The sequence below is a fragment of the Aotus nancymaae genome, unplaced genomic scaffold (assembly GCF_030222135.1).
Source record: "Aotus nancymaae isolate 86718 unplaced genomic scaffold, 86718_ANA_hifiasm-v0.15.2.pri h1tg000095l, whole genome shotgun sequence".
Taxonomy (NCBI): domain Eukaryota; kingdom Metazoa; phylum Chordata; class Mammalia; order Primates; family Aotidae; genus Aotus; species Aotus nancymaae.
In genome coordinates this window covers 2,660,290-2,674,372 of record NW_026988510.1, presented here as the reverse complement: position 1 = coordinate 2,674,372, position 14,083 = coordinate 2,660,290, and the positions used below count along the sequence as shown (strand labels likewise).

At 48.4% G+C, this 14,083-nt stretch overlaps 1 protein-coding gene across 1 annotated transcript in view; it reads right to left on the bottom strand.

Moving 5' to 3' along the window:
- The window catches only part of ZCCHC14 (zinc finger CCHC-type containing 14), a 78,169-nt gene extending 64,624 nt beyond the window's left edge, over nucleotides 1-13,545 (bottom strand). The window contains exon 1 of the mRNA XM_012466079.3: nucleotides 12,197-13,545. Within this exon, the coding sequence (XP_012321502.2) occupies nucleotides 12,197-12,766 (570 nt within the window). The 5' untranslated portion in view covers nucleotides 12,767-13,545. The remainder of the gene's footprint in view (nucleotides 1-12,196) is intronic.
- Between the last annotated feature and the right edge of the window lie 538 nt (nucleotides 13,546-14,083).

Genomic DNA, 14,083 nt, shown 5'->3' with positions numbered 1-14,083 from the left:
CACAATGTTAACTTCACATAATAAAAATAGCCACTTACTAATGTCACCTTTGTCAAATTATTTAGACTTAACCTCTGTTTTCTTACTGCTAAAATGGGGACACTATCATCCCTAGACTGGCCACTAAAATCATGCGGCAAAGGAAGCCAACAGATAAAACGGAATTCCATGATTCTGCTTAAAAGGCATTAAAAATGATCAGTGGTGGAAAAGAAACAGAATCCAGGAAAAGATCAGAAAAAAGGCCTGGGAGTCCAGGTGGGTTGAAGGTGGAACCGACTGGAAATGGCGTAAGTTCTCACATTTGAAAGATACTCTACCAGAAGCCTGGAGCCAGACAACCTCCCAGAGGTGGCGTACGAGTTCTGTGAGTATCTATCTGTGGCCGGGTGGAGGCTACACACCACACAGCGCTTCCCACACAGCCTCAATACTCCCTGCTTTCAAAGCATCTCACTGATTTTACTGATTCTACTATAACTAGGTTGTTAGCATTATTCTCAAGCTTTTACGTTTTATTAAAATACCCAAAATAGAGCAGGGGTGAGGGTTATTCCTCTTCTCCAAACATTCAATCTTCTCCTATTTCAAACAGTTGAATCTTCTTTTTCAAGTCTAGACTACAATATTTCTAGAACTAGTTCCTATATATACATGTTTTAACTGGAATCAGTAAGAAATCTAAGGATACATAATTTCCTTCCAATAATTCTATTGATGCTTTTATGTAAATGTCTCAAATAATTAGACAAATGATTATATAATGCTCCCTTCTTAATGGGATGTCAATGTTGAAAGTATAAAAGAAATACAAATGAAACTTTAATTAGAATAACAATTTATTGACATTATATAGCAAACTAAAACATCTAGGCTTAGCATGATTTAAAGTTTTAAAGGCATTAAAGAAAATACAATCCAGACAAACTTACTTGCAGAACTAAAAACGTTACTCCATGGAAATGAACTAATCCATATACACACCTCCATAGGGGACGAGTCCAGCAAAGCATCATGATGCCACGTGGTTTCTTCCTACTCTCAGCTGACGCATTGATAAACCTTGTGTGCATGCAACCCAGATAACCTCAAGCCCAACTCTCCTGTCAAAGTTTCTCTGGATGAAATCTTTTGCATGCCAGCTTTCTTTTTTTTCATAGAGACGGGGTTTTATCATGTTGGCCAGGCTGGTCTTGAACTCCTGGCCTCAACTGATCCACCTGCCTGGGCCTCCCTAAGTGCTGGGATTACAGGTGTGAGCCAGCACACCTGGCCTTGTAGGTGCGCTTGCTTTTGAAAAATATAAAGTTAAAAATTAAGAAAGTAGAATGCAGATGTTAAAAATTAAGAAAGTAGAATGCAGATGTTAAAATTCAAGTTTCACTAGAATCTACAGCTACATAATATATGAGAGGTAGTCACTGGATAAAGGCAAAAATTAAAAACCTAACAATTATCAATTGGTAACAAGAGTTACTACTGTGGCCATTGAAAAACCTGAAGGGAAAAAAGCACTTGTACTATAGCGGTTTTTCATCCATCCAGCACCCCTCCTGCCCCTAGGTTTAAGAGATGCTCCGCAGGTGAGCCCATAGTAGGTGGTAGGAATTGCTAGGCTCTAGTGATTTAAAAAGTCAGTTTCTGCCAAAGTCAAAGTCTTGGGCAGAAGTAGAACAAAACACGTAAGGTCTAGGATAAGGAGACCTTATCCCCATTATTGAGTGGGGATGGGGGTTCCACAGGTAACAAGTATCCAGTCTGAGAGAACAGCCTCTCCAAGGACGCAGGAGAGAGAAAGCACAGTGAACAAGAGGAACTGCACCCACAGTCAGAGGTGCATGTGGACAGGCAGGGGACAGATCGCATGGCACAGCACGCTAAGACCCGTACGCCAGAAATGAGGCTCCTGCATGCATTTTACCCAGACCATTCCATTGACACAAGGAAACTAGTGCTAGAGACTAAGAGGGGGCCAGTGAGACCAGAGGGGGTTACGGAGGCAGACCCAGGCCAAGGAGACTAGAATGTTAATGAGGCTAGATCTAGGTCAAGGTCAGAGCTGGGTACATCACTGTTATTTCTTAAAAGAGCTAAGGTACCAACGTTTCTGAACTATTTAATTAGAAAATAAAATGGAGCAGCTATGAAGTTGTTTCTTGTAGACTTTAAACAATGACATCAGCTTAATTTTAAAAGGAGATCATCGCTGACTTGCATTTTAACACGTATTTCTGACTGGAGGCAAAGTGGAGCTGGACTAGGCTGGGGCCATGAGAAACCTGGTTTCCTCAAGACTACTCAATCTGTGTCCCGTCTCCCTGGCATACTGCCTCCAACCTAAGCCTGGCTCCTGAGAAGTGTGCCATGTATGTGACCACCATGACAAGTGATCAAGAGAGAAATGGAGGAGAAAGAAAGGAGAGGAAGAAAGGAAAGTACAGGTGGGAAGAAAGGGAGACCCTGAGGAAACAATGAACCGGGGCTGTGACAGTGTCACTGGAGACAAATCTGCAGATATTTAGGACTTGGTCATCAACCAGTTGGAGGGGATCAAAAAGGGCATATCTACAACAGGCACGGGCCTCTGACTGGAGGGGAATTAGAAGGAAGGACAGAGCAGGTCAGGGGATGGTATCTTGGTCTGTTTTGTATTCCTGTAACAGAATACCACAGAGTAGGTTATCTATGAAAAAAAGAAATGTTATTTCTTACAGTTCTGGAGGCTGCAGAGTCCAACAGCAAGAGCCTGCATGTGCTGAGGCCCTTCCTGCTGGAACATCCCTTGGTGGAAGGCAGAAGCAGGACAGGCGAGAGCGCCCCAGAGCAAGCCAGCAAGAGGAGTCCCACACTGGCCTTGACAACAGCACTGTCAGGTGACAAGGATATTACCCCATTGTAATGGCAGTGGCAGAGCCCTCGTGACCTACGCACCTCCCAACATTGCTACATTGAGGATTAAGTTTCTAAGATGCAAACTTTGGGGGAAACATTGGAACCATGGCAGGTAGGAAGAGAGAAAACCCCTTTTGCACACTCTAACCTATTGGGAACCTTCACTGGGAGCTGGAGGTCTGGTTAAGCCTTTAGGTTTTTTGGATTCATCAGTGAAACTGGAAAAACCACAGCTGTAAAGCTCACGAATTATATGAGAGATGGCATCCTCAAAGTGCAGGAAAGCAGAGGAGATACTGAAAACAAATATCCACAGAAGAGGAAAACCAGGAGTGCCAGAACTGGTGGAGGCAACGCAGATCCCAGCTGGCCCGGCACACCCAGGCTGCAGAAGCCACCATTGGGGGAAGCGCCTCACAGCCATATTTATTTCAAACAAAACCCCCAAAAAACCCTTCCCTAGGGATTGCTCTGTGTAGGAAACCCACAAAAAACGAACAAAAGGTAACAAACATAACCGAGAGTACCCCATGACCCTGGCCAACATGAGGTCATCTGGATGGAGACATCCATGAGGCAGACTGCAGGGTCCAGAAGTGAACCCAAATAGATGTGGGAGTATATGATGGTGACAGCTCAGATCTGGGAGGGAGAGCAGAGACTACTAACAGATGGCACTGGGACAAACGGGCTGTCATCTGGAAAATATAAAACTAACTTTGTAACTTATACCAAATAAATTCCAGATGGATCATTTTGATATAAAAAGAGAATGACACAAGTTCCATGCCAGGCAACACTGCAGGGGACTTTACAATGTACGGGGCATCATGTGGATGTATGCACAATATACACATGTGTATAATATGTATTCTAAAAAACTCATTACACATTATGCATTATGACACAAAACCCAGAAGCCATACCAAAAAGGACTGATAAATATAGCATCAAAAAAAAAAAGAAAAGAAAATTGCATGGCAAAGTCAAAAAACAAGATTAAAAAACCAGAAAACAAATACATGCAATTCCTACTAAAGATGATTTCCCTGAAACTTAAAAGAGTTTCTAAAAACTAATAACCTAGCCAGGCGTGGTGGCTCATGCCTGTAAATCCTAGCACTTTGGGAGGCCAAGGTGGATGGATCACTTGAGGTTAGGAGCTTGAGACCAGCCTGGCCAACATGGTGAAACTCCATCTCTACTAAAAATACAAATAAAAATAAATTAGCCGGGCTTGGTGGCTGAGGTAGGAGAATTGCTGGAACGTGGGAGGCAGAGGTTGCAGTGAACCGAGATCACACCACTGCACTCCCGCCTGAGTGACAGAGTGAGACTCCATCTCAAATAAAGTAAAAATTTAAAAAAGAAAAGACCACCAATCCAACAGAGATGAGCAAAGGAGACAAACAGCTCACCAAAAATCAGTGAAATAGTTTATTTGAAACAATGTTCAACCTCATTCCTGAAACCACACCACACCAGGGTAAGTCTCCACCTAACCGAACAGCAGAGACCAGCAAGTGGCTAACTGATCAGCCTCGTTAAAGGTCAGGGATACAGGTCTTGTACATGGCTGTGGGAATTCCAAAAGCAGATACTGGCAACAGATTTTGCAAAATAATTACAAAAGCACAGACCATTTGACCGAACTCTACTTCCAGATTTCTCCTCCACAGGTGTACTTACTTGAATGTGAAACGTCCCATCTGCAGTCTGTAATACGTAGGTGATATGTGTATAATATGTAAATGACACGGCACTGGTTTGTAATAATAAGACGGGAACAAAATGTCATCAATAGGGCCTGATTAAATGACACATTCGTGCCACTAAACCTGCTCTTTACGGACAGAAAAGCGTCATCTGGAAAGACTGCCAAGAAGAGGAGGCACCTGTGTGTACAGCGGAACATCAGGTATCTACTCGTAAATACATACAGTTTCTCTGGAAGGTTCTACGAGGAAGTGTGCTATCTGCAAAGAGGGGAACTGGACGGCTGGGAAGAGGGTAAGAAACATGTTTTTTACACGTGAAATAAAAGTTATCAACACCCAGGGAAAGGAACAGAACCTTGCCTGATCCTTTAAACGTCCTGGGTGCCCTTTGCTGCCATCTGTGGAAGGGACTTTCCATGCAGCAGCCTTTGGCACTTTTCCATTTCTTACCTCTGGTTACATTATCTTTTTAAAATTTTCCTTCACTGAAGAGATTGCTTAATACTCTTCCATAAAAATTGTTTTTGTCAAAGAGGTTCAAGGCAAAAGGCAGGTCACAGGAAGCGAGGAATAACTGAAGGTGAGGAACTAGAGACAGCAGGAATGACTTCAGGAAGTGTAGCTATGTTAGAGATAGAGTATCAAGAATAGCATGTATGTAAGATCCTACGTGCATTGAAGCATGTGTGTATGATGTCTTGAAAGCACATCATACACACATGCTTAATGTGTTTGTGCACATCTGATGTGTGAACATACACGTGCACAAACATGTCTAGAAAGACACATGCCAACCTATTCACGTGGACCAGGGCTGGCCACCAGGATGGGAGGGCTTTTCTGCTGGCTGCTCTGGGGAGACCTCAGGGCTGAAGCAACCAAGAGAAGTGGGGCTGGTAGAGGTGAGCGGTGTTAAAGGTGGGGTTTTGTTTAAAACACAAATTATGGTTCTGTTTATGGGTCAGGTGGGAAAATACTGGAGGTCAAATACTGACGGAGGGAGACAGAAATTACCAAGTCCAAACGCTGACCTACCAGTGACCCAGAGGAAACAGAGAGGTGTGACTAAATCAGCAGTGAGGGACCCACCTTAGCTAGGTGAGGGGCCAGCCTTAACTAGGGCATCCAGGCCCAGATAAGACATTTCAAGGGTGAGTGATTTTTCTGAGAGCCTGCAAAGCACCCAGCCCACTGGCAGGCTGGGTGGTGAACGGCAGGCGGAGTCCGCAGCGCCCCTGTACGTGGGTGAGCAGCCAGGTCCAGGGCTTTGTGGCCTGCATATGAAGTCCTGTCCTGCTTAAGCATGCCCTGATCATACACGGCCCACAGCTGTTAGAAGAGCAGTTATTCGAAAGATACTCTGTCTTGCTTCATCTTCTCCTCACTTTAAGTAGCTTCAGGTCTTTTAACCCACAACAAAACAAACTGCTAAGAATTAACCTATTTTCTTAGTTCTGGATTATCTCTTTTTACCTTTGTTAGGAAATGTTTCTACAATGTGTCAGGTCTCTCTACAATAAAAACATCTAAAGAGACTGAAAAAAAAATTACCTTGCTAAAACTAATTTCTAAACTGCGTATGTCAAGACTAAAGTCCAAAACCAAAAACTCTTCAATAATGTTCTCTAATTAGGTAACTTGCAGCAACAGTTCTTACTTAAGCTGATGAGATAACTACTGTTCCAACTGGCAGTTTAAAAAAAAAAAAAAAAAAAAACCGAAGGATCTTTTTCTAAAATCGAATCCCTCTAAGGTGGGAGGTGGGGGGATACTAAAGGAGACATTTTTCCAGCATAACAAAAATTTCTTTGTCATCAATTCAACAAACAAAAATGCCCCAGCACGAGTACCTTTTACTATTCTATGGTACTAGCTCGACTGTGAAGTTTTAAGACTCATGTAGATTTGTTGGAAAAGCAGATTAGAGCATCTAAAAATGCTCTAATCTAAAAGGCAAATGACGTTTATAGGACTAAAGAGAAAACGGGCAAAATCAAGCCTAAGTAAACAACATGCTTTGAACCTGCAGCAACAAGATGAACGTGGATGGTTATCTCCAATGCTTTTCTAACTTGGACAAATGACACCATCATATTACTCATCACACCCAAATATGACACAGAATTTCCAGTTTCTACAACTGTACTCTGGAACATAGTATAAAACAGGAATTCAAATGTGTGTTGAATTGAACAAGGCAAATGTGAACTAGCTCATGTCAAAGTAAATGGCCTTAACTTAATGAGAGGACAAAGGACAGTAATTAAAGTACCATATAATCCAAGCCATTACACAGTAGATGGCAGCGCTACTGCAGCTCCATCACAGCATCAACAAAAATGCCACCACCGACAAAGCAATCACAACTGCATCCCGGCACAGTCGCGCGCCGCGCAACGACGCTTCCATCACGGACAGACCGCACAGCCCACAGCGGCCCTGGAAGATTGTAATCCTGCATGTCTACTGTACCTATTCTGTGTTTGGATACACAAATACCAATGGGTTACAGCTATAGTATTCAGCACAGCAGCATGTTGTACAGGGTTACAGCTGAGAGGCAACAGGCTCTACAATGTGGCCTCGGGGTAGCGGGTTCTGCCACCTAGGTTTCTGTAAGTGCACTCTGCGATGTTCACACAACAAGATCGGCTCATGACGCTTTTCTCAGAATGTATCTGTATCTTTAGGCAGCACAAGACTGTATGTCTCGATTCCTATATCATGTACTGTACTTTATAACAGCTGGCCAGAAAAAAAACCACTATGTGTTAGGATATTATCTCCTTCAGTGTAAAAAGCAAAGCAATGTATACAAAGACAGCCAGAAGACTTAGTTCACAGATAAGGCGGTTCCCAGCTGCCCAAAACAAATGTTAAAGATTTGTTAAATGTTAAAGAGACAAAACAGTGTCTTTAGGTCACAGTTATTCCTTTAACCAGCAGTGACACCAGCTGCTCCAGAGAGTCCATTCTAGTGGAATGCTAGATGACTCTTCGCGGCAACAGGCCCAGAGTTTAGGGCTAAAGGAGAAACCAAAAGAAGCCACTTACACTTTGCCTGATAACCAGAGGATGAAGTAGCCCACGGTTCACCTCTGAATGCAATGATTTTCAACAGCTTATGAAAACCAAGGAAGCAAAGTTGTTGCTTATCTTTGGGCAGAGATTTCCAGCAGGTTTATTCACAGTATCTGTATAAAGTTTCTACGGTGCTGATCCTCTGGCACTTATGATGCAAGCCACAGAGGAGAGTTCCAGAACTGTTCCACACAACATACTCCTAATTAGGAAGACCACTACCCCACCGTACCCCTGCTCCAAGCACTTTAAAAACATCATTTTAGCACCCCCTTAAAAAAATGAGGCCCATGAAGCAGTTCATTATCCATACCCCAAGAATGCTGAAACACAAAGGGCAGGACTCTCAAAGCCTCAAGTGGGGCCCTGCCCCAGCCCATCAGGCCCTGCTCCTCCACACCTGTAGGTGACCTAATGCACCAGCCCAAAGGCTCTGTCCCTATAGCAGTGTTCCCTGCCACTTCCAGCGGCAGTTCCCCAGGCCGGCCAAGGCCACACCCACACAGCTCTGCACACAGCACCTGGCCATCCACTAGGTGGAACAGGAGCCCTCAAGACAGCCCTGTGCAGACACAGGTGCCAGTGGCCCACGGAGGATGCGATAAGTGTTAGGCACAGCGTACGGGGTGAAGACAAAGAGCCATAAGCCACGAAGAACAAGGTCTAAAAGCAAGCATGTGAAGCAACCCCAGGATCCACCCGCTGAGGAACAGGTGAACACAACTTGGACTCTTCACACAGGGGAATGCCACTCGGTCGTGAAAAAGGAGGAAATGCTGACACACCCACAGCCCTGAGAACACGACAGCGAGTGAAGGAAAGCAGTCACAAAAGGCCACAAAAGCTGTGTGGTCCCCTTACATGCAATGTCCAAAAACAACAACCATAGAAAAAAACGGGTGGTGGTCAAGGGTTGGAGGGGAGGGGGAACGGGCAGCGACTGCTAACAGTGGTTTTTTGGGGGTGATGAAAACATTATGAAATTAGTGGTAGTGGTGGTCGTGCTTGCACAGCTGTATGACTATACCAAAACCACTGACTTCTACCCTTTAAACAGGTGAAATATATACAGTATATAAATTCTCTTTCAATAAAGCTGTTATTTTTAAGACAAGAATAAACAAGTGCATATACCATAGCATATTATCACTGACATAAAGAAAAAGACTGCAAAGGATTTAACTATTTCCAAAACTATGGTTTTATATTTACGTAAAGTAAAATAAACAGACAGCGGAAAGTCTAAGCCAACTCTCCCCGCGGTTGGCACCCTGGAACAGGCGACTGCAGGCACAGCAAGCAGCTGCCTGACAGGCTACCAGGCAGAGAAAAACTCATTCAGTCTACCGTTAGTGTGGCTACTGCGAGGATTTTTCTTTCTGAAAGTAAAATACAGGTATGTCTACCTTATACTCTCCACATTTTTACACCTCTGGAAGTCCTCAGAATAATAAGAATTTTTAAATAAAAACACAGGGTTTGGACAAGCAATTGCAAATAATGACTATTTCAGAAAATACAGTTAAAACAAATTTTTTTTAAAATTTTTGAGACAGAGTCTCACTCTGTCACCCAGGCTGGAGTGCGAGGCACAATCATAGCTCACCTACGGACTCTATCTTCTAGGACCAGGCAATCCTCCCACCTTGGCCTCCCAAGTAGCAGGGACTATGGGTGTGTACCACTACTCCTGGCTAATGTTTGTATTTTTTTGTAGAGACAGGATTCTGCTGTGTTGCCCATGCTGGTGCTGAATTTCTGGCCTCAATCGATCTGCCTACCTTGGCCTCCCAAACTTTTGGGACTACAGGCGTGAGCCACCTCACTGGGCCAAGAAATAAAAATTTAAATTCGATAAAGAATTTAAAAAGCAATTGACATTTGTATCTTTAAAAGAAAAATACAAAGTCTCTATGCTAAAAGAGTTCAAAACAAAATACAACAGCTTACAAGAGAATGCAAACTGCTTTAAAGGGGCTGCTTTTTCAGGATTACACCAAACATTACATTTAGAAACTAAGAAGGCAAAATACTTAAGTGCTAAATTTCATCTGAATTGCCTGCTCCAAGCAACAAAGGGTTCATCAATGTCAGGCTTAGCTTTGAAGCAGAAACAGAAAGAAAGTTAAATGAATGGGGCTGAAATTAGCTTAGCAGTGACACTGAGAATGTAGGGAAAACTAGAAACCATGGTTGTTTTGAAAAATGCAAACGACAGCCCAAGGTTACTCCTTATAATAATCCTCTCATTAAGGGTCACAGAATTTTCCAGTTTTCCAAAGATGAAACAAAAAACACGTCAGCTCCAAGTAACTATACAAAAAACCAATTTAGAACACATAAACACTCATGGCCAAGATGTAAATAATTCATTCTGTAAAACATGCCTTGCTTTAAGTTTGCATACCTCTATAAAAATAAATGTTAAAAGCCAGAGAGGCCATAAAGGAGAAAGCAGCATCTACTGCACATCTGCTGGAGACTCACGTATATTACCTATGGAATCCTCAAAACAAGCCTATGAGGGAGGTCACATCCCTCCTGTTGCAATAGGGACGCACTGAGAGGAAGGAGGATTCTGGCCAAGGTTGCACGCCCGGTAAATTCAGCGCCCATGGCCTTGGGGCTGGGAGGTGGGTGCAGGGGTAAACTGGGAGGAAGAGATCAGCCCCTTCATCTCATCAAAGGGATTTCTGCTTGACAGAAAGGCTCTCCTATAAAAGGCATTTTTGTTCTAGATTTAGCTCACTGCCCAACCAAAATAATCATCACCACTGTCTGCATAAAGTGATGCACCCGTGCTCACACATTAAGAATCCTGTTAAAGAGCTGACGTTACTGTAGCAACAGTCATAGAAATTATTAGTGGGTGGAATCTACACAGAGGAGTAACGGCACATGAAACTGACCATAAATGACTGAACAGATGACAATTTGCTGGCATGTCAAGGCTTACATAGATTACTACAAGCAACTACACTTCCTAGGACCCTCTGCGCAGCACACAACCTGGAATCTAGGGTGGGAACTGACCTTAAAAAGAAAACCATAGTCTGGGAGGCAAATGTCACACATACACACACACACAAATCAATCAAAAAAACCAATGTATGTACCGCAACCACTTCTTAGAGGAAGACATTAAAAAAGAAAAGCCACAATCTAGGATTGAAAGATAGCTTTAAAACACAGACACAAAACCTAGCAAACCTTCTCAGCCACTCACGAAAGCAAAATCTTATCAAAGTTTTAACTTCAAAGAGTTTAAAGACACTGCAAAGAGGCACTCAGCAGGACTAGTCCTGACTGCAACCTATTCTCTCCCAAAGAAAATCGGTTTGTAATCTAAATACACACCACATCCGGTCAAAATAATCTCTTCTCACAGCAAACTTTTGGCCCTGGATTGCAGGGGGCTGTTAAAAATAACTTGAGCCCCAAACACTTTGCGTTTTCAGTTCTGAAACACTTAGACAAAAGTTCACATCGCTAAGTGGATGGCCACGATGCCCTTCCAGTTCAGTTAGGAGACTGGAGATCTTTAACTTAACCTAACATTCCTCAAGGCACCAGTGCCCTCCCTCCCACTCAGTCAGCCTGGGTTTTGTCTCTAAGGGTCGTCAATAGACAGCTGTTTCACGGGCATTTAAGGCTCTGAGTCTTTTTCTGTTACAGGTGGCCTGGCTCTTAAAAACGATCACACACACACACAACGTTCACAAGCATATGAACATTTATACACACACGTGTGCACACATATGCCCACATGCGACACACGCGTACATCATACAGCATACACGTGTCCATAAATGCGCTCACACGGACAGCCACGTCCCGCGTGCAGGTCCCCAGCGACACAGGCCCCACGCGGTGCCCCAGACACCTGTGCTGAGGGAGTGGCCAGGACCGCGAAGCCCAGCGCCTCCGAATGTTCACCTCACTGGCGGCTTCTGTGGCCCCGGCTCCTTCCTTTTCTGGTAGTAAATACCAGATTTGGAGAAACCAAAACGACGCAATGTGTGTTATCGGTCATCCATTAAGGGAACAAAAGCCTTATCGCGTTTCCAGCCGGGAAGTGAAAACACCTGGGGCCATGAGCTCTGACCACCGACGTCTCCCGCACCGCTCCCGCGGAACCTCCGACCCAGAGCCCCCGCAGCCACTCCTGCCCGAAGGGAGCGAGGTGGAGGCTTAGGGACACGGGGAGGTGACTGAGTGTGGGCTCAGCGCCCCGGTCTTAGGATGCAGACTTGAGGTGCGGAGTGAAGGCTTGGAATGGGGGCTTGGGACAAGGGGTGGAAGCTTGGGGTGGGGCTTTGGGACACGGGGTGGGGACTTGGGGTATAGGGTAGAGGCTTGGAGTGGAGAGGTGGGGTACACATTTCGGGTGCGTGGTACTGGCTTGGGACACGAGCTGGGGGCTCGCGGTGCAGGATGGAAGTTTGGCGTACAGAGACGGGGGCGCAGAGCTGGGGTGCGGGGCAGAGCTCGGGGCAGGCACGCACCTTGTGGCAGGCCGGGCAGGTGGGCAGCACGCCGCCAGGCCCGGGCGCGCCCTTGCCGCCGTGGCCCCCGCCGCCGTTCAGGCTGCTCTGGATCTGCGTGAGCTCCTGGCGCAGCACCTGCTTCTGGTGGAAGCTGAAGGCCGGGTGATTGGAGGCCATGGTGAACAGCAGCAGGAACTCATCGCCCGTGCGGCCCTCGTTGAGCTGCAGCCCGTAGTTGTGGATGATGGAGTCGATGTGCGTGAGCGTGCGGTAGAGCACGCCGGCCGCCTCGCGCTGCTCCGAGCCCAGCAGCGCCAGCGACACCAGCAGCTTGCTGCGCACCACCTCGTCCGTCAGGTTGGTGAGGCTGCCCAGGTCGGCCGGGTTGTTGGCCTTGATCTCCGAGTCGCGCAGCGAGTGGTAGTCCTTGCGGGCCAGGTCCTCCAGGCACGAGCCGAGAAAGCGCAGCTCGAGCGGGATGCACAGGTCCAGCAGGCCGCACAGGAACTCCACGCGCTGCGGCGACGGCAGCTCCGAGAACCAGCGGTACACGCCGTCCCTCTGCAGCGGGCAGCGCTTCTCCACCATGCTGCCGCCCGCGCCGCGCCGCGACCCGGGGCCGGAGGCCGCGCGGGGGCGGCCGGGGGGCGCCGGGGGCCGCGACCGGGGCGCGCCGGGGCCGGGGGCGCGCGGGCCGGGGCCGGGGCCGGGCGACGGCGCGCGGGCGCCGCGGGCCGGGCGGGCGCCGGGGCGGGGGCGGGGACCGGGACCGGACAAGGCTCCCGTCAGGGGCCGGCGGGCGGGCGCGCGCTGGGCGCCGGGGGGGCCCGGGGCGGCCGGGGCGGCCGGGGGCGGCGAGCGGCCTCGGGCCCCCCGCTCACGGGGAGGCGCCTTCCCCGCGCCCGTGCCCAGCGGCGGCCGGTGCGCGGCGGCGGCGGCGGCTGCTCCTCGTCGTCGTCGTCGTCGCCCGGGAGGCGGCCGCCCCCATCTCCCCCCGCGCCGCAGGGTCTGTCACTGCGGGCCGCCCCCCGACGGAGCCGCCCCGGCCATGCCGTCGCCGCCGCCCGCGCCTCCACCCAGGCCGGCCGTTACCCCGGGCCGCGGGCGCGGCGTCGCCGCCTGGGGAGCGCTGGGGGCCGCGGCGGCGGAACGGGCGCTGGCGGGGGAGGGACGCGCGGCGGACGGCGCGGAGGGATCCGGCCGGGACTCGCCGGCCTTGCAGCTCTCGCGCGGCGGACGGATCCGGGTCCGAGCGCAGCGGCGGCGGTGGTGGCGACGGTGGTGGCGGCGGCGGTGGTGGCGGTGCCGTCCGAGGAGCGGAGGGATCGTCGCGCTCACGGCTGACGGGCGGCCCGGACCAGCGAAGTGGGCGGGGTGGCCGCCTCTCGCGACAGTCCGGACAGGCCGGGCCCGCCCCCACTGCGCTGATTGGCTCTGGCGGCCTGTTCTCTCCCCGTGATTGTTCCGGGTCCCCAATCCCATTCGCCCATGCCGCGGCCACGCCTCCCCGGGAGCTGTCGATCACGGTAGAGCCCCCGCTTCCCGTCCTTCGGCGGCCGTCGGGACGCGATTGGTTCGCGAAGATCAGAGAGGCGGAAAACCAGGGCTGGATTTCTGGATTTCTGGTTGCTTTTGTTCCCGCAAATTTGCGTGGAGCATTGTTTTTGGGCGAAAGCGGGGCGTTCGGCCTTCCTGCTTTATTCCTGAGCGGTGTAAGAGGCAGGTAGCGGGTGTCTTCGGGAAACAGCCGCCGCGGGGTCCAGAGCCCCGGGTTCCAATCCCGGGTCGGCCACTGTTAAGCTGTGTGACCTTGGGCGAGTCACTTGGCATCTCTGAGCCCCAGGCGCCTCCCCGGAAAAATGAGGGTAATAATAACCTCCCCGGGGGCTTGTGAGAAGGTGATGA